The 18416-nt window shown below is 52.8% G+C and overlaps 1 protein-coding gene across 1 annotated transcript in view; it reads right to left on the reverse strand.

Moving 5' to 3' along the window:
- Positions 1-18416, reverse strand: part of LOC138505059 (intestinal mucin-like protein) — a 489690-nt gene that overhangs the window by 106733 nt on the left and 364541 nt on the right. Inside the window, exon 12 of the mRNA XM_069625384.1 lies at positions 16778-16889. Coding sequence (XP_069481485.1) covers positions 16778-16889 — 112 coding nt within the window. The remainder of the gene's footprint in view (positions 1-16777; positions 16890-18416) is intronic.

An 18416-nucleotide genomic window follows, 5' to 3' on the forward strand; every position in this document is an offset into this window, starting at 1 on the left:
CACGCGATATGGCCGGGTACGTGGATTTCAGGGGTGCGCGGGAAGTTCCACACGCGATATGGCCGGGTACGTGGATTGCAGGGGTGCGCGGGAAGTTCCACACGCGATTAGTCAGGGTACGTGGATTGCAGGGGTGCGCGGGAAGTCCCACACGCGATATGGCCGGGTACGTGGATTTCAGGGGTGCGCGGGAAGTTCCACACGCGATATGGCAGGGTACGTGGATTTCAGGGGTGCGCGGGAAGTTCCACACGCGATATGGCCGGGTACGTGGATTGCAGGGGTGCGCGGGAAGTTCCACACGCGATTAGTCAGGGTACGTGGATTTCAGGGGTGCGCGGGAAGTTCCACACGCGATATGGCAGGGTACGTGGATTTCAGGGGTGCGCGGGAAGTTCCACACGCGATATGGCTGTGTGCTCCCAGGCATTACCTGTACACCCTCCACGGCCCCTGCAGGCAGCACACACCACAGGGAACTACCCTGCACACCTGCTCATGTCTCCCACCACCCCCACCCCCCATCCACCAGGGACACCCTCCACCAGGCCCCCACCCATGTCTCCCACCACCCCCACCCCCCATCCACCAGGGACACCCTCCACCAGGCCCCCACCCATGTCTCCCACCACCCCCAGCACTGTGGGGAACCTGCCAGCAGGCCCCCACCCATGTCCAACCCATGTCTCCCACCACCCCCACCCCCCATCCACCAGGGACACCCTCCACCAGGCCCCCACCCATGTCTCCCACCACCCCCAGCACTGTGGGGAACCTGCCAGCAGGCCCCCACCCATGTCCAACCCATGTCTCCCACCACCCCCACCCCCAGCACTGTGGGGAACCTGCCAGCAGGCCCCCACCCATGTCCAACCCATGTCTCCCACCACCCCCACCCCCCATCCACCAGGGACACCCTCCACCAGGCCCCCACCCATGTCTCCCACCACCCCCAGCACTGTGGGGAACCTGCCAGCAGGCCCCCACCCATGTCCAACCCATGTCTCCCACCACCCCCACCCCCCATCCACCAGGGACACCCTCCACCAGGCCCCCACCCATGTCTCCCACCACCCCCAGCACTGTGGGGAACCTGCCAGCAGGCCCCCACCCATGTCAAACCCATGTCTCCCACCACCCCCACCCCCAGCACTGTGGGGAACCTGCCAGCAGGCCCCCACCCATGTCCAACCCATGTCTCCCACCACCCCCACCCCCAGCACTGTGGGGAACCTGCCAGCAGGCCCCCACCCATGTCCCCCTGGCCCCAGGTCCTGACGATACACAATCATGGCAGTAATGGCCAGCATACCCAGCACAAACACCCAGGCAAGGATTGCATGCACCCACATAGTGAATGCAATCACATGACACAACCCCAAAGGCAAGTATGCAAAAGAACACATGTCCGTCACACACACATACACAATGGGTGCAAGTGAATGTCAAAACCCATATCATGACATGTAAGAAACCAAAGAGAAAATAACACAAGTGTAAGATAATATAAAAATGTATTAAAAACACAAATCAAGTAAACCAATAAAACATACAACTATGTGGCAAAGTAAATAAAAGGTCCATGTCCGAGAACAAAAATGATAAACCAAAAAACAAAGGATTAAAAAATCAATATAATTTGTCCAAAGCAAAACCATGTAGTAGGAAATCAAAGAAAAACCATTACGTCATGGTGTAAACAATAAAAAAATTAAAAAATGTATCTCCCAAAATATAACAATATATACAGGAATGTTCCAGGGTCCATGAGCCCAACAGCACAAATGAAACCTAATACTAACTAATAAAATAAATATGTACAAAAAAGTGGCCATTGTCCGAGCGGTCCAAAATAATAAAAATAAATAAAGGAAACCTAGCACTAACTAACTAAAAAACTATATACAAAGGCAGCGGGCTAGTCCTGCGGCTCACTTGGTGATGCTGGCCAGGGCATCCTCGAACTCCATGTCAATGTCCTGGAGGCGGGACTCTGTCCTGGCCCCGAGGTCTCGCAGGGACAACCCCATGTGCTCACCAAAATCCCTGCGAGCCTCCTCGAGGCACTCAGCCCGCCTCAATGCCCGATGCATGGAGATCTCCGCCCTGGCCATGGCGAGCCGCTCCTCTTCCGCCCGCTGCCGCTCCGCACCTATCCGCTGGCCAAACTCCTCCCACACGGAACACACCGCCATGCCAGGGTTGCCCTGCCCTCCGGCCGATGCCTGCCCCTCTGATCTTGATGGCCCTGAGCCATGATGCCTCCCACGTCGAGCCCCCTGCTGCCTCCGACGCCACTGCCTCTGCCAGCACGACGGCATCCAGGCTGATGGTAACCACCGACGCCGTCGTGCACGTGCCCTGCCCGATGATGCCGGCACATCTTCCATCTGCTGGGGTCCACTTGCTGTGTCGTCCACCCCTGCTGGACCTCCGACTCCCAACTGTGGCAGGGATGGGATCCCCACCGAGCTGGCTGCATTGGTCGGGGCAGGTCCACAGGGGGCCATGGTGGCATCTGGGCCGGAAGACGGCAAGGAGAACGACCGGTGGATAGCCTGCACAGAGGAGGAGAGGGCCGTCAGATTGGCCAACACATGCAGGAACCCCCCGAACATGGCCGATCCCAATTGGGCCACGTCGGCACGGTGCACTTCGTGATGACGTGCGTGCTCCTCCCGGGAAGCACGCACGTCATCACGAATCACAGCCGTGCGCATCGCGACCCCAATCAGGACCTGCTCCACGCGGCCAGGGGTTCCCACGGCCGCAGGTGGAGGGGAGTCAGTTGACATGGACATCCCCACTACCTGCGGACGGGCCTGGGACGGGGCATCCCTGCTGGTGCATGGTGGTGCACTCACAGGGTCAGGGACAGCGACATGCACAGGCACCTCCACGGTGACCTGTGCTGCCTCCTGCCCCTGGCCCTGGACTGCACCACTTGCACCAGCAGGGATGCTCCCACCAGGCCCCATGTGTGCACCAGTGTCGGCCTCCTCCTCCTCTCTGCAAACCACCAACCTGGATGGCTCCTCACCGTCTCCCGCCGTAGCAGGCCCCTGTGGGGGCTCACCCACCCCTTCCGCTGCAGCCGTGGGGGCATCCCCGCCACCTTGCTCCACAGCGCCGTCTCCGCCCTCTTCTTCACTAGCCGCTGCGTAGAGGGAGACAAAGGACACAAGCATCAGGCTACTGTAAAATGGTCCCCTAGACAGGAAGCAATAGCAGATGAGCACCCCTGTCAAAGTACACTTCCATCATGTCCCTCCACAACACATGGGTCAGTCCAGGCAAAACACACACAGTAACAGGCATGGTGCATGCCATGCACATTTCCATGCATGTCCAATTGACTCTTAAAACATTCAATGATATGTGACTCACATGCATCATGGCTCATGCATATCACATGCACACACTTCACCTCAGTCACATCCATCTGGCCCCAAACACAACGAACACAGGCGAAACAAGGGTTAGTTGGGTGCGTCACAGAATCTGTGCATTGTCACACACATGTGTCATGCATCCATGGCATGCACAAGTCACAGACACGCAGGTCAGGCACACAGACATGGCTACCATATATGTACCTGGCATCAGCACCCATCCTTCACCCCCATCCATGTCCAGGTACAGAGACTGGCATGCTCTCATGTCCTAAATCTGCATAGGGCTCCCCATGCCACATTTCAACACATGCAACAACCATGTGGGTCACACATCACTGGTCGCACATGCATTACCATGATGTCCCTGCACACATACATGCATACATGGCCCATGGCACACATACAGGCAAGTATCATAGAACCAGCACACCGCAACATGCCCTGTCTCACACAGTAATGCTTGCACACTTACCGCTCAACTCCAGACGGGCCTCCCTCTCAAGGACCTGGGCGTGGAGCGCTGGGCGTACGCGTTCCAGGACCCTCTTCTGGATGGAACTCATGCGGGCCCGGCCCCCCTCCACGAGGCGCCGGGCCTTCACAAGGGTCCTGGACCTCAAGTCCTCCCAGCGCTTCTTGATCTTCTGGACGTTGCGGGTTGCCACCCCCTCCGCGTTGATGGCAACCACACAGTCGGCCCAGATCCTCTCCCGTCCTTCCTTGCTGGCGCGGGACAATCCAAAGAGGGCATCATACTGCCCCAGGACATGCTCCACCAGGACACCAACTTCGGTGGCAGTGAAGCTGGTGCCCCTCTGCCCCTCTGGCCTGGGGTTGCCACTGGTGCCAGATGTCGAAGTGCCCGACATGGCAACCCCAGAGGCAGGTGTGGGTGGGCAACTGGGTCCTGGGGCTGGGTTGTGGAGCAATGTAATCCCAGTTGGGAGTCTTCAGTTCCAGCAGGGGTGGACACAGCAACTGGACCCCTGCAGATGGCTGATGTGCAGGCACCAAATGGCAGGGCACGGTGGCAGCAGGCAGGCAGGCAGGCAGGCAGCAGCAGATAGCACGTGGGAGGCTGCTCAGGGCACTGGGGGGGCAGTAACTCGGCCTTCTGGGCAGGAGCGTGGTGTTCCGTGTGTTTTCGGGTGGCCAGCTTGATACGGAGTGATTTGGCACGTGAAATTCCTGCACGTCAGCGTGAAATCCGAGGAAAGGGCCTTAGCGCGTAAGTGCATCAGCACGCATACGCGATTCTATTGGACCAGAGTCCCTCACCGCGTAAGCGCGTCTGACGTGATCCGCATGGGCGTTCCCCACTCAGCACGTGATGACGGAGCACACGTGGAAATACTGCACGTCAGAGTGTCATCGCGTGTAATCGGCCAAAAGTGCGCGTACACGCGATTGGCCAATGTACGTGTATTACATCGCGTGTAATTGGCCAAAAGTGCGCGTACACGCGATTGGCCAATGTACGTGTATTACATCGCGTGTAATTGGCCAAAAGTGCGCGTACACGCCATTGGCCTATGTACGTGTATTACAGGGGTGCGCGGGCACTTACACACGCAAGTACGTCAGCGCACCTGTATGCCTGCTGCGTGGGAATTTCCACACGCTATTGGAGTGGGAACTAGATTCCAGGGGTGCGAGGGTCACACGCTCGCCTAGAACACGCGCAAGGCATTAATTTGCGCACTTATCAATAAACAAGCCAGATGCCAGGATGAACATACCGTTCCTAGCAGCAGTGGCAGTGGGCTACCAAAGGAGGAGGAGGAGGAGAGTCAGGGCCAGAATATTCACACCCAGAACCAGCCTATTCGGGATGCCTGATGACCAGGTGTATGGGAGGTACAGGTTTCCAGCACACATCATACTGGACCTGGTCAGTGAGTGGGAGGATGACCTCACATCACCCACCCTGTGCTCCCAAGCACTCAGCCCCCTGCAGAAGGTCCTGAATGTACTGCACTTCTTGGCCACTGGATCCTTTCAGCGGACAAGTGCCATAGTGGGTGGTGTGTCACAGGCCACGCAGTCACGCTGCCTACACCAGGTCTTGAACATCATCACTGCACGGCCATCAGTCCGCAGGCACATATATCTCCCCAGGACTCATGCAGAAAGGCGGACGTGCATCCAGGAATTCTATGGTGTGGCTCAATTCCCCAAAGTGCTTGGTGCAATTGACTGCACACATGTGGCTCTACGTCCACCCAGGGCAACAGAGCACATCTATAGAAACCGCAAGCACTGGCATTCCATCAACGTGCAAGTTGTATGCAATGCCAAGGGAATAATCACATCAGTATATGCCAACTATCCCGGGTCCACCCACGACAGCTTCATCTACAGAATGTCTACACTATGCCGGGACCTGGAGGCTGGCCAGCATGGAGATACATGGCTGCTTGGTGAGCATGAATGCCACTGCACATGCATGCATGTCAGATACTGGGTCATGACACAACACCACTAATGATACCCATCACCACCTCCGCAGGGGACAGTGCCTACCCTATCAGCCCCCACATGATGACCCCAATCCGGAACCCCACCACGCCACCCGAGGTAAGGTACAACACAGCCCACATTGCAACACGGGGCATAGTGGAGCGCACATTCGGAGTGCTGAAGTCACGCTTTCGCTCCCTTGACCGTTCTGGCGGGCAGCTGTTATATGCTCCCCGAATAGTGTGCAGGATCATAGTGGCAGCATGTGTCCTGCACAACGTTGCAACACGCCGGGGCCTGCCCGTGGACATGGTGGTGCCCCCACATCCACAACCACATGCACGCCCGCTGCGCATGGGAGGGGAAAGGGCACGGGGGGTGGCAGCCCGTACGCAACTGGTGGCCAACTTCTTCACCTAGGAATCACAGTGCTGGCTAGTGCACACTGCTCTGGCACATACCATCTGACAATCAATGATGACACTACCTGACAATGTCACAAAATTACTTGACAATAAACTGTCAGATACACATCAGCCTGAGATTGTTAACATGGAAGTGTCACTATGTGTGCACCCCTACCTACACATACACCAGCAATGCATCACAACGAGAAGACACAACTCCATCAATCAAATATGCATTGCCACAGGCGATTCACTACATGACAACATTGCCATGTCACCCATTCCCTTCACAGTCCCGCCACTGAGGACACCATGTCATGGTATGTGAGAGCAAACAAACTGGCCATCACAACATGACACCGGTGTCACAAATAGCAGTGCCCCAAATGGAACATAGCCGCACTTGAACAGCTAACCACGCTGGAGCCACTACTACACACCTATGTAAGAGTAATTTCAATCAAATTACACACCAACCCACCCTGAAGCCCACCCAAACAAGACACAATGCATGTAATCAATGGTAGTCTCATTACCTGATTCTGCTGGTATGTCCTCACCGTCCAGATGTACAGTGATGGCGCCACGCAAAAGTGTCAGTGCACATCTACCAACATGTAGTCTGACTCCAGAGAGTATGCCCGTGTGAAGAACTGTGTGAAATACCTGCAAAACATGAGCAACATATGTAAGTAGAGGCACATATCAAACCATCATGCATAGTTAGGTGCAACAACAATGTACACTATGAATGTCTACACAGTATTGACTATGGACTGGCCAACAGCTCATGGGAGTCCAATGTCACCGTGTAATTTGCTGTCACTTGGGCACACCCTTTGCAAGCCCATGGAAACGGAAGCAGGAGGGGTGTGGATGTCTGCTACCCAAGCATCTAAACCAAACTCAGGACAAGCCTGCATGTGCCCAGCCACAATACAGTGTATGCCCAGGTACCCACACAAGGCAACACTCTTGGAAAAGAAAAAAGAAAATTGAGAAAAAATGGCCATGAAAGGGCCGGCGGGGGGGGGGGGGCACCTATGAGGTCCGAGGACAGGATGCACGCCACAATCCACCTGTGTGGATCATGGGAAACTAAAACACCCCATAGGCTCGTGGCCCACACGGCTACTCTGTTGTGGGAGATGAGTCGCTATCGCTCTGGCCAGACCCTGCAGCTGACTCAGGAGGTGGGGGAGCTGCCTCAGAAGATGGTGTGACAATGGGAGGCAGCCCACGCAAAGCACGAGTTTGCTCCTCCATGGCTGCAAGCAGGCGGGTCTGGTAGTTCTGGTTCTGGGTTATAATCATGCGGAGGTCCCCATGCAGTAACTCCCGGGATGACCTGACCTCCGCACGAGTTGCCTGCATCTCGGCCGAGAGCGTCCGTGTCAGACGCTCCAGCTGCTCCTCTGTCCTTCTATGGGATGAAGCCTCAAGCTCTAACAGGGTCGACCTGAGGTGATGGAATTCTTCCCTCAGGCCTTCCCTGTGGCGCTGGGACTCCATGGAAAGTGATTCCCGCAGAGTCGCCAGTGCCGCCCGCCTGTCCTTGTTGGACGCCAACATATCCTCCCTGTGTGCCTGGCAGATGGACTCTGTAGCCTGCTCCAGTCGCTCCATCAGCCTTTCTGGGGGGACAATGGAAGTGGCCACCCTATCCATGGCCTGTGCAATCATCTCGGATGATGCTGCCTGTTGGTTGGCCATACCGTAGATGGATTGCTCCCAAGCGGTATTGCCAGGTGGCATACGGCCACCACGTTGACGGGCACCACACCTGCCTGGGGCAAGGCGGACTGCGCCTTGCTGTGCCGGCAAGGCCTCAGGCTGCAGGACTGCATTCCCTCTCTGATCTGCAGCCCCAGGAACAGGATCAGAGATTGTGTGGTGTGGCCCTGCATCCGTAACCACCGGAGGCTGAGCTGCCGACACTGACATCCCCATTGAGGGCAATGGCCCGGCTGCAGGTGGGTCGGACAGAGGAGATTCTCTCCCAAGAACACTCACCTGCGACTGCACATAGGTGTCATCCTCCGAGTCTACACCTGAATACTGCTCGGGGGAGGAACCCCCAGAGACACCCCTCGACAGCACGACCTGCAGCACTTGTGGGTTTTCACCCACAAACACACCACGTCCCTCACTTGTGGAAGGTCGGCCCGGGTTGCCCTCCTGGGACGGCTCAACCACCACATCCCCAGCATCAACAAGTGCTTCGTCCCCTGCAAAGACATGAAAGAGAAAAATGGAAACAGGCATTAGCACCATGGCATGCAACAAGGGCTGATGAACAACAGAGGCAGTAGTTCTACGACACATGTCCCACATGACTGGGAGACCTCCTATGCATTCACCATCACTGGGTCTGTAGGGGAGGCTCAGGGCACACAATGTACAGATTGGAGAGCAACGCCTGCTCACCATGCTGCCTAGCACTGCCATCACACATTGGCCGGTGATTGCCATGTCAAAGGCACATGCCATCACACACATGGCATGTGACATAGCCACCAAGTGAAGAGGGAGAGGAGGGCAACTTTTTTGGATTTCTACCACTCTGGTCCTGACATTGCATCATGACATCAATAAGTTGACATGTTGTACATGGATCTGCTAGTCCAAATTGGCCACGATGCACAGTGCTTTGTCTACATCAACAAAATGCAGTAAACAATGAGATTCCACCTCCCCATCACCTGTAAAGGAATCATATAGCATTCGTGAAGCACCGGTCCAGAAATGTATGAAGGTACAGCGGAGCACTGAGGGGTGGTGGGGCAGTAGGGGATGCCAGTCAACAATCCTACTGGTGCTGGTGTCATTCATGTCACGCAAGTGCAGGGGTGGGTGGCACAATGAAGTGCAAGGGGAAGTGGCGGCTGGAAGTGCTGTACAAGGTAAGTAGGACTTAACGTCAAGGGCAGATGGTGTTAGTGCTGGGGGGGGTGGCCTATAGGGGTACAGAGACAACCATGCAGTGCTGTGGGCTCGGAGGGGACAGGGGAGGTACACACTGCATCTGGCTCGGCAAGGTCCTTGCAGATTTCTATGTGTCCTGCAGAGTTGTCACATGCCGCAGATATGTGCCCTTGGATTGGGGATCTCATCTTGGTGAAAAGGGTGAGGCGCTATTGCCTTTGGAGCATGTGGCAGGCCAGTTTGCCAGAGGATGAGCATGATGCAGGACATTCCCTCTCTGCCACCCGGCACCTGTGGTCTGGGTTCACAAGATCCGAGTCATGCCAGGACTCTGCATTGGCATGGGGCTTCAGACAGGTGGTCATGACCGTGGCAAAGACATCCAGTGTACCTGACATAGAGTGGAGCATGGAGTGGGCCCTGTCAGGATGGGAGTGAGCCTAAGGGGGAGCTGGATGGGGGGGAGATTTTGGCAGCATGAGCCTCGACTGACACACACTTCATGGGTTGGAATACCAAGAAGGTGTGTGACAGTGGTGAGGGTGGCTTTGCCTGTGGGGTGGTGAGGGTGAGCTGGGAGGAGAGGAGAATGTGATCACTCCAGGAGAGAGGAGTGCAGAGATGGACGGAGAGGGGAAAGTCAGATGAGATCAGAGCATCAAGAGTGTGCCCTGCAGAATGAGTAGGGACAGACGGGAGTCTAGAGGGTGAGAGGGAGTTGCTGAGGTCACAGAAAGGTCACGTGGGGGGGTCAACAAGCATGCAGGTGGATGCGTACAGCAACAAGGAAGAGGATTTCTGTGTCTGGGGACATGAGTGAGGAGGAGACGTGAGGACACTCAGAAAGGAAGTAGTACATTTGACCAGTTTTCCCAGACACAGTACGCACAGTTTGTGAATGTCAAGGTGTGGTAGAGAGAGACGTCACACAAGCCATTCCAGAGTGGAGTAGGTCTAAGTAGGAGTGACAGTGGCAGGAATACCCTCAGGGAAGCCAAGGGCACACCCCCCCTGCACAGTAGTGGCGGGCCAAGGAGAGGGTCTCCTGAACATCAGGTAGGAGTGTGTGAAGGATGCAGACAGAGCTGGCCGTCAGACATGTTTCCATGAGACCAAGGATGTCAAGGTGCAAGGTGCATAACCTCATGTAAGTGACAGATATCGGAGGAATGCCTGATGCAGCCGCAGTGAAAGGAGTGTAATTGTGGAGGAGGTTGACAGCCTTGGAGGACTTACGGGGAGTGCTAGAGATCAGAGGTGCAGCATGTGTAGGAGTTGGAGTGGGAGGCGGAGAAGGATCATGGGAGGGTGCAGGGAGGCAGTGCAGGATTGATGAGGAGAGAGGAGGGGGGACAGCAGGAGAGGAAAGGAAGTTGATGAGATGTGGCTAGCATTTCTCAAGGAGAATGAGGTTGGCCTAAGGGCCTTGGACTGAGATGCTCCCATTACCATGCACATCAATTGTGGCCTCTGAGGATTGGAAGGAGGCCAGGAGTACACCCCAACGGGTCCCACCATTGATGGTGGAAGAGGAGCAAGGAGAGAGGACAGGGACCATGTGAAGGGTCTATGGGACAGGCAAAGGCATGTATGAGCAGATGTCAGTGAGAGTTGGCTTTGAGTAGGCTCAGATGCACTTGTCAGCAATAGGGTGGGTCGCATTGGAGGGCAGGGTGCCCTCATTTGACTGTTAGCAAGCAGGTGTCGTGAGTAGGGCACGATGGTCTGAACTGTAGAAGTCAGGGAAGATAGACCATGAAGAGCAGCATGGAGTGTGAGGGAATGGGGCTCGAAACCAGACGGTACCAAAGCACACAGGTAGGAGGTGGATGTCAAGGCAACATCCACAGTATGACAGCATGTTGGTTGGCATTTATATACAGAGGATGCATTAGCATGTGGTATCATTGCATGTCAGGCATGTGAAGATGAAACTTGATTGGCTGGGGGAAAGTATAGGAATGGTATGTAAGACATCAGATGAATAGACAGGGGAGTATGAGCAACAATGTAGTGACAAAATGACAATTCAAGGGCAACTTCCATGGTGTAGGGCCATATGTGCACTGTTGCCAGTTGGGATAGTGCTGTGGGCAGATGGTGTTGCACTGAACATACTGGATGAGGCACATGGGTGCCACTATCAACTCTGCCACACACCCCCTTGACAGGCACCCAACATGAATGCTTCACACACACACCATGCACATGGATAATACACACATGCATGTGCACTCACCGGATGATGCCTCGTAATCAGGGAGATCTCCCACACCTTGGAGTTGTCCCTCGGTGACGTAGGATCCAGCTACGGACTCGTGTGGTGTGAGTTCTATTTCCTGTGCTGGGGACCCACCTCCAGTCACCAAGGTTGCGGCATGACTTGAGGCCAGCTTATCCTTTGCCCTGCGCTTAAGGTCATTCCAGCGCTTCTGGCAATCACTAGCTGTGCGCCTCACTACTCCAAGGGCACTTATTCTGTCAGCAATGGTCTGCCAGTGTGCCTGGCGTCTGGCATGTGTGGTCTTGGACCCTGCAACGATGACCATTTCCCTATCATGATCTGACACATACTGAACAAGTGCATTCAGTTCGGCGTCTGTGAAGCTTGGCTTCCTTGATGGGCCGGACTGTGCAGCCGTGCCTGGGGAATCAGCCTGTGCCGGACGTGCACTCTTCCTCTTGCGCTTGGAAGGGGGTGGGGATCCAGAGTGTCCTACGCCGCTGTGGACACTAGGGGCAGGAGCCGTGGTGGACTCAGTACTGGGTGTGTGGGATTGCACACTCAGCATGGGAGTAGGTGCAGGCATTGGGGGTAGTGGGATGGGGTCAGGCCTGATCTGAGGTGCATGAACTAGGACCGACACAGTCTTGGCAGGGTGTATGAGAGGTGGGGTGGATGGAGCCACACCCTGGCTACGGGGGCCAGCAGATGACCTATCTGGCATAGATGCGCGTGCCCTGATGACACCAATGTGCACCGGTGCACGTGCAGTGGACCTGCTGACCTGGATGTCAGCGATGGGATCACCCTCGGACAGGTCTGCTGCCACAATGGGCTGGTCCGACAAGGGCTGATCAGGGTTGGTATCAGCCACATGACCCTCAACTGGGGGGGGGGGCATGGGTGTCCCTGACTGGTCCTCCAGACTGGGGGGGACAGGGGCACCCTGCAAGTCACAACCACGTCCCCTAGTGGATCCTCCACGGCCACCACGTGTGGCTCGGCCACCTTTGCCACCCTTACGGCTTGCACGCCTCCCAACCATGGCACTGATGTTATTGTGCGTATGGGAGTCGGTGTGCACAATTGTCCTGGGCAATTGGGTGTCAAAGGGGTTGGGTACCAGATGGTATTCGTACCCTAGTGCAGTGGCAAGGCTATATGACACCCCTGGGGAAAGATGACGGGTCACGCAACGCACAGGCACCCCAGAAAAGTTAAGGAACGTGCACAATACCCCTCCTAGACCACGTGTGCTGATGGAAAACCCTGCACTACGCTGTGGCATCCAGTAACACAATGAACGTATGCGTGTCACACGCAGCCTAGAATGACCTCTGAAGGGGTAGGCTACACACGGGGCAAGCACAGAAGTTAGATACGTGCGTGACTCACCGTCTGCCAGGTAAAAGAGCGTGAAAAATGAGCGCGTTTGGTTGGCAACACCCCTGCCAAAAGAAGATGTGTACGCTGTCTGAGGAGACAGGACAACAGTAGAAGGGGACACTGTTTGAGGGAACAGGCCCAGGTAAACCAGTACAAGAGGAAAAAGAGAAAAAGCTGTCAGAGGTAACAGGGAGTACTAACTGGAAACGCCGTGAAGTAAATCGCGTGTGAAACGACAAGAAGTACAGAATTCACCCACTCGCTCTCCACGAAAAGCACGTACAAGGAAATGGTGTTCTACACTACCTTATATACAGGCCCACACGTACAGCGTCACTTACGGCGTGTACGTGCTTGGCCCATGTTCACCAATCACACGCTTTGTCACTTCTGCGTGTGGATCCTTTTTCACCAATCACACGCTTTGACACTCCTGCGTGTAGCTCACTTTTCACCAATCACACGCTTTGTCACTCCTGCGTGTAGATCCATTTTCACCAATCACACGCTTTGTCACTCCTGCGTGTAGATCCATTTTCACCAATCACACGCTTTGACACTGCACGTGCAGGTAACTATAGACGCACATATGCTGGTGACGGGTTTTCGCGCGATTCGCTGAGTGTGGGGTTTTCACGTGCAAAATCACTCCCTATCAGGCTGTCCACGCGTTCAAACACGAAAGACCACGCTCCTGGCCAGGAGGCCAAATTACAGTCCCCCAGAGCCCTGAGCACGCTCCCACCTGCCATCTGCTGCTGCCTGACTGCCTGCTGGCCACGTGCCCCACAGTGCTGGTGGGTGGGGGTGGTGGGAGACATGGGTGGGGGCCTGGTGGAGGGTGCCCCTGGTGGATGGGGGGTGGGGGTGGTGGGAGACATGGGTGGGGGCCTGATGGCAGGTGCCCCTGCACTGCTGGGGGGTGGGGGTGGTGGGAGACATGGGTGGGGGCCTGGTGGAGGGTGCCCCTGGTGGATGGGGGTGCAGGGGGACATGATCAGGTGTGCAGGGTAGTCCCCTGTTTTGTGGGCTGCCTGCAGGGGCCGTGGAGGGTGTACAGGGTACACCTGTGAGGGCCCACCCAGCCTATTCGCGTGTGATAATTCCCACGCACCCCTGTAATACATGTACCCTGGCCAATCGCGTGTTGAACTTCCCGCTACCCCTGTAATACACGCACCCTGGCTGTTCGCGTGTGATAATTCCCGCGTACCCCTGTGATACACGTTCCCTGGCCTATCGCGTGTTCTACTTCACGCGTACCCCTGTAATACACGTTCCCTGGCCAATCGCGTGTTGAACTTCCCGCTACCCCTGTAATACACGCACCCTGGCTGTTCGCGTGTGATAATTCCCGCGTACCCCTGTAATACACGTTCCCTGGCCTATCGCGTGTTCTACTTCACGCGTACCCCTGTAATACGCGTTCCCTGGCTGTTCGCGTGTGATAATTCCCGCGTACCCCTGTAATTCACGTTCCCTGCCTAGTCGCGTGTAGAACTTCCCGCGTACTCCTGATTTGAAGATTGCCCGCTTTGCTTTCCTTGTTTGCCTGCCCTGTGAAGTGGTCCAGGGTTAGCGCAGCCCTTAGCGATGATTTAGCAATTTTGATGGCTTTTCCTTGCGCGAGGGCGTTCTTGGGGGCGTTACTGGCGCTGCTGCAGGCTCGCTGCGATTCTCTGCGCCACGGCTGGTTTGGGAGCATGAAATCCATGAATACGCTGTGCGCGGAAATCAGTTTTAGCGCACGTGCCTGGCGCAGACTATCGCAGGCGCACGCTGTGCGCCAGCCGCGTGCGCTACTTGTGCGCTGGATTCTGTCTTCTCATTTTCTACATCAACTCCTTTGCCCTTTTCCACATCCGCACGTAATTTTGGGGTTATCTGTGATCCCTCGCTTAACTTTAAACTGCATATCTTTTCTATAGCTCGCTCCTGTCGCTATAACCTTTTTAACATCTGTTTTACTCACTCTTATTCTCATTCCATGCTACTAAACCTCTGTTCTGCTTGATCTTATCTAGTATTGACTATGGCTTTTCTCTTCTTCTTTGCCTTCCTGCCTCAAATCGCCCTCCTCTCCATTCTCTTTATACTTCTTCTGTTTGTCTTCTCTTCTATTCACCTTTTTGCTCCTCAATCACATCTTCTTTACTGTCTGTTTCACTGCTTCCTTTTGAGTGACGTCTTCTCTATCATTTTCCTTCAATTATTTTTAAATGTACTCATGGGTTGGCTCCTCATTATCTTCCTTCCCTAGTCTTGTTCTATTCTCCCACTCCAACTCTCCATTAACAGAATCTACTTCTTTTCACTGTCCCCAAGCCCCCCTGTGCTTTTTTCTGTTTCCAATCTTTTGCTCTCCTAGATCCTAAAAACGGGAATTCTCTCCCTCTACATATCCACTCTTCTTCATCTCTTTGTATTCTTTAATCTAACCTGAAAGCTCATCTTCTCTCCCTTCTTTCTACTTAGTGACTATGTGTTCCTCTCCCCTCTTTCTGTTTTTAGTTGTTTATTTTGCATTATCATGTAATCGTACGACTTTCTCATATTTTCTAACAGCACCTTTGGCAAAAAAAGCTTTATGAATTCAATCAAATGAACACGTATGTGTTATGGTCTACTAGAGAAACATTGAACAGTGGCATAGGCTACAGCCATATTACTGGATGTGGAGCAAAGTTAGCAATGATCTTTCACCTGCATTGATGCAAAAGGACCAGTGGCCATGGCCAGAGGCCTTGTCCTATGGGTCATGATAGTGACTGCTGCAGGTGGGGTAAGAAATAGCACAATAAAACCATTGAAATTCAGTAAACGATATTTAGTTAAGCCAGAGTTAAGCTCAACCAATTCAACACAACAAAACCCATTAAATTTGTTGAGTGGCTGTATTCACAACAACATAACTCAAAAGCTACCCATTGCTCTGCCCATGAGCATGTAGTTGATATCACATATGGCATCAGCAATGACATCAGAAATGTCATCATTGATGACATCAACAAGGGTGACTCTGAGTTAAGGTTGTCATCACCCCAAAAGCCACCAAGTCTCATTGGTTCTGTTGCTTTGATTTGGTTCACCTAGAGTAGACCATGTCTCAACTCAAGTTTTTTCAGAAATATGGAGTACAGTGGTTTCCTCTAACCGGAGCAGTGAGATTTCAATCAGAAACGTACCATAGTTGTCAAATATAGCAGATCTGGATGCAATTACTTGATTCAGAAGCTGTAGCTTTGCACAGTATACTAGCATCCTGCAGACATTTCCATGAATACACTTTGCTCCCGTTTGACTACTTAGCTATCTGTAGCATGGCTTGTGAGAGGAGCTTTCACCACACAGTACAATGAACCTGGTTTAGGCAAGGTTCATATGACCAAGATTGTGCTGTGGGGTGACCAAGTGAAGTCTTTTTTACAGGGTAGGCTGGCAAAGCTAGCGTTGGCTTCTTTGTGAATGGGACACTCAATTGCTGTTGTCACAATCTAGAACATATTGCATGCATTTTTGCCATTTACCAACCGTAGGCATTTGAGCTCACCCTTCCTGCACCGTTTCTCTGTCCCCTAAGTTAGAAATCCACAAGTGTTTACAGCTTATTAAACTCATATTCCTTTTATAATTCATACCCGCCTGGCTTTCTAGTTGGTTGATTTTAACTGTGATGACTGTGATCAGAATCATTCTTGTTTGCTTCGTCATTATAGGAGAGGCACTCAACCCAGCTATCAGAATGGTGAGCAGCTTGATGACCTAAGAACTCATTTTAAACCCAACTGAGACACATCCGTTTCTAAATATGTTCCCCAATTCTAGAATGAAAATCCCTGGAATAGGATTCTTAGCCAACCCCATACCCCTGCAGCTTCATATCTAGAGGTTTAGGAAGCATCTCATGCATATGTTATAGGAATCCACATCCTATCAAGATACATTTGTCTATGTGATCCAATAAACTTGACGTCACTTACTGAACAGAACTGAAGCAGGTCCCTTTGCAAATCCCAATTTCTGCAACTCCAGTGCACAAGCCATCCTCGATGGGAACAGTTACCGTGGCAAGTGTGCACGGTTTTGAAATCACTGAAATGACAAACAAGGAACATGTACACATCTTTTCTAATAATGTATGCATTTCCAACCGTTAGCCCGCACACCCAGACACCTGCTGTCATGAACAGAAATGGCTGTGCTGGGCAAAGTGTGCTTAAAGAAGAGAGGAGCAGAACCAATGAAACCCAACACAACAGCTCTCCAACACACAACTATGGCTCAGATCTCTTTGTCTCTCCAGCGATTGCAATGACTAGCAGTCCCATGGAGACTGCATCAGTGTGGTTGCAGTCCATAGAAGAATGTTCAGGTTCATTCCTCTGCATGCATTACTTACTGTAAACAAATGTTTGCAACAACGATCCTTGTTCATCTAATGAAGCCCTTTGTATATCCACTAGAATCAACGACTCTACTTTGGGAAGTTCTTTTCACTTTCACACCTCTGATTTTGTGGACTCGTCAATCCACGGCATTTAGGAGTAAGCCGTGATATCGATTATTGCCCATGTATTGCTGCTTGCAACATCTCTATGGGGCTTTACAACCCAGGTGGCCTGCTTTGCAACACCTGGTTCACTCCAGAGTTTAAAAGTTGCATAGTTAGGTGTCTGCCTTTTAGCAATCATGATGCATTTACATGCTTCCATGGCTCCAGATTTCAAAGTGCCAATGTTTCACTCTCTGTTGTTTGAAGTTGGGAGAAAAAATATTTTTTGTGAGAAAAAGAGTGATTCTCATTTACAATGGTGATCAAAACATATATTTAAATCCTCAAACAGATATTGTTCTGTAATCAGAACTTGATAGCAGTCAGTAAATCATGCACATTTAAAGAGGCGGCATCTGTAAAGCACTTTTCGTTGGCCCTCCACAGCTGGTACCCCTGATCTTATCTGTGCAGCTCTGGTGCTGTAAGCATGGAGGCAAGGTCTGTTCGTATTTTTTTGTTAGCAGTATTTGTACTCACTATTTTTCTGGTTCAGAGTATTTGTGTTTATCTGCTTATCTTGAGGGATGCGTGCTCCAGGTTAAAGATTTTAGATACACACGATTTAAAAGAGGCGGAGTGGCATAGCGTTGGGCTCAAAAGTCATTTGATGGCAATCCCTGTGATGTTAGCAATATTAAAGGTGTTGATTCTGCTACCCATATGGTGTTAGTGGCATACCGTTTCAAAGGTGGTATGATTCTGTCACTCAAGTGAAACGTCTTTTAGTAAAACTTAGAAAATAATGAAAGACTCAGACTTTCTCGCGGTCACAGAAACTTGGCTCCACTCTGCAGCGGGCCTGATTTTCAATCGTTCTCCCAGAGAACTACAACATCATCCGAGATGATAGAAAATCAGGGATTTGGGGCGGGGTGGCCATCATTGCCAAAACTTATCTGAACATCAGAGAAGTCACCAACATTGGACTACCATCTGCTGAACTTCTATCTATCTAAATACCACTATCTAACACCCAAACTATTCTTCTAAACCTCATTTATAGACCTCCTTACACATCTCCTCCTTTGAGGAGGACATCACCCACTTGCTGACATCTACCACCA

This window comes from Ambystoma mexicanum, chromosome 11 (genome assembly GCF_040938575.1).
Source record: "Ambystoma mexicanum isolate Mex_15411 chromosome 11, UKY_AmexF1_1, whole genome shotgun sequence".
NCBI classification, from domain to species: domain Eukaryota; kingdom Metazoa; phylum Chordata; class Amphibia; order Caudata; family Ambystomatidae; genus Ambystoma; species Ambystoma mexicanum.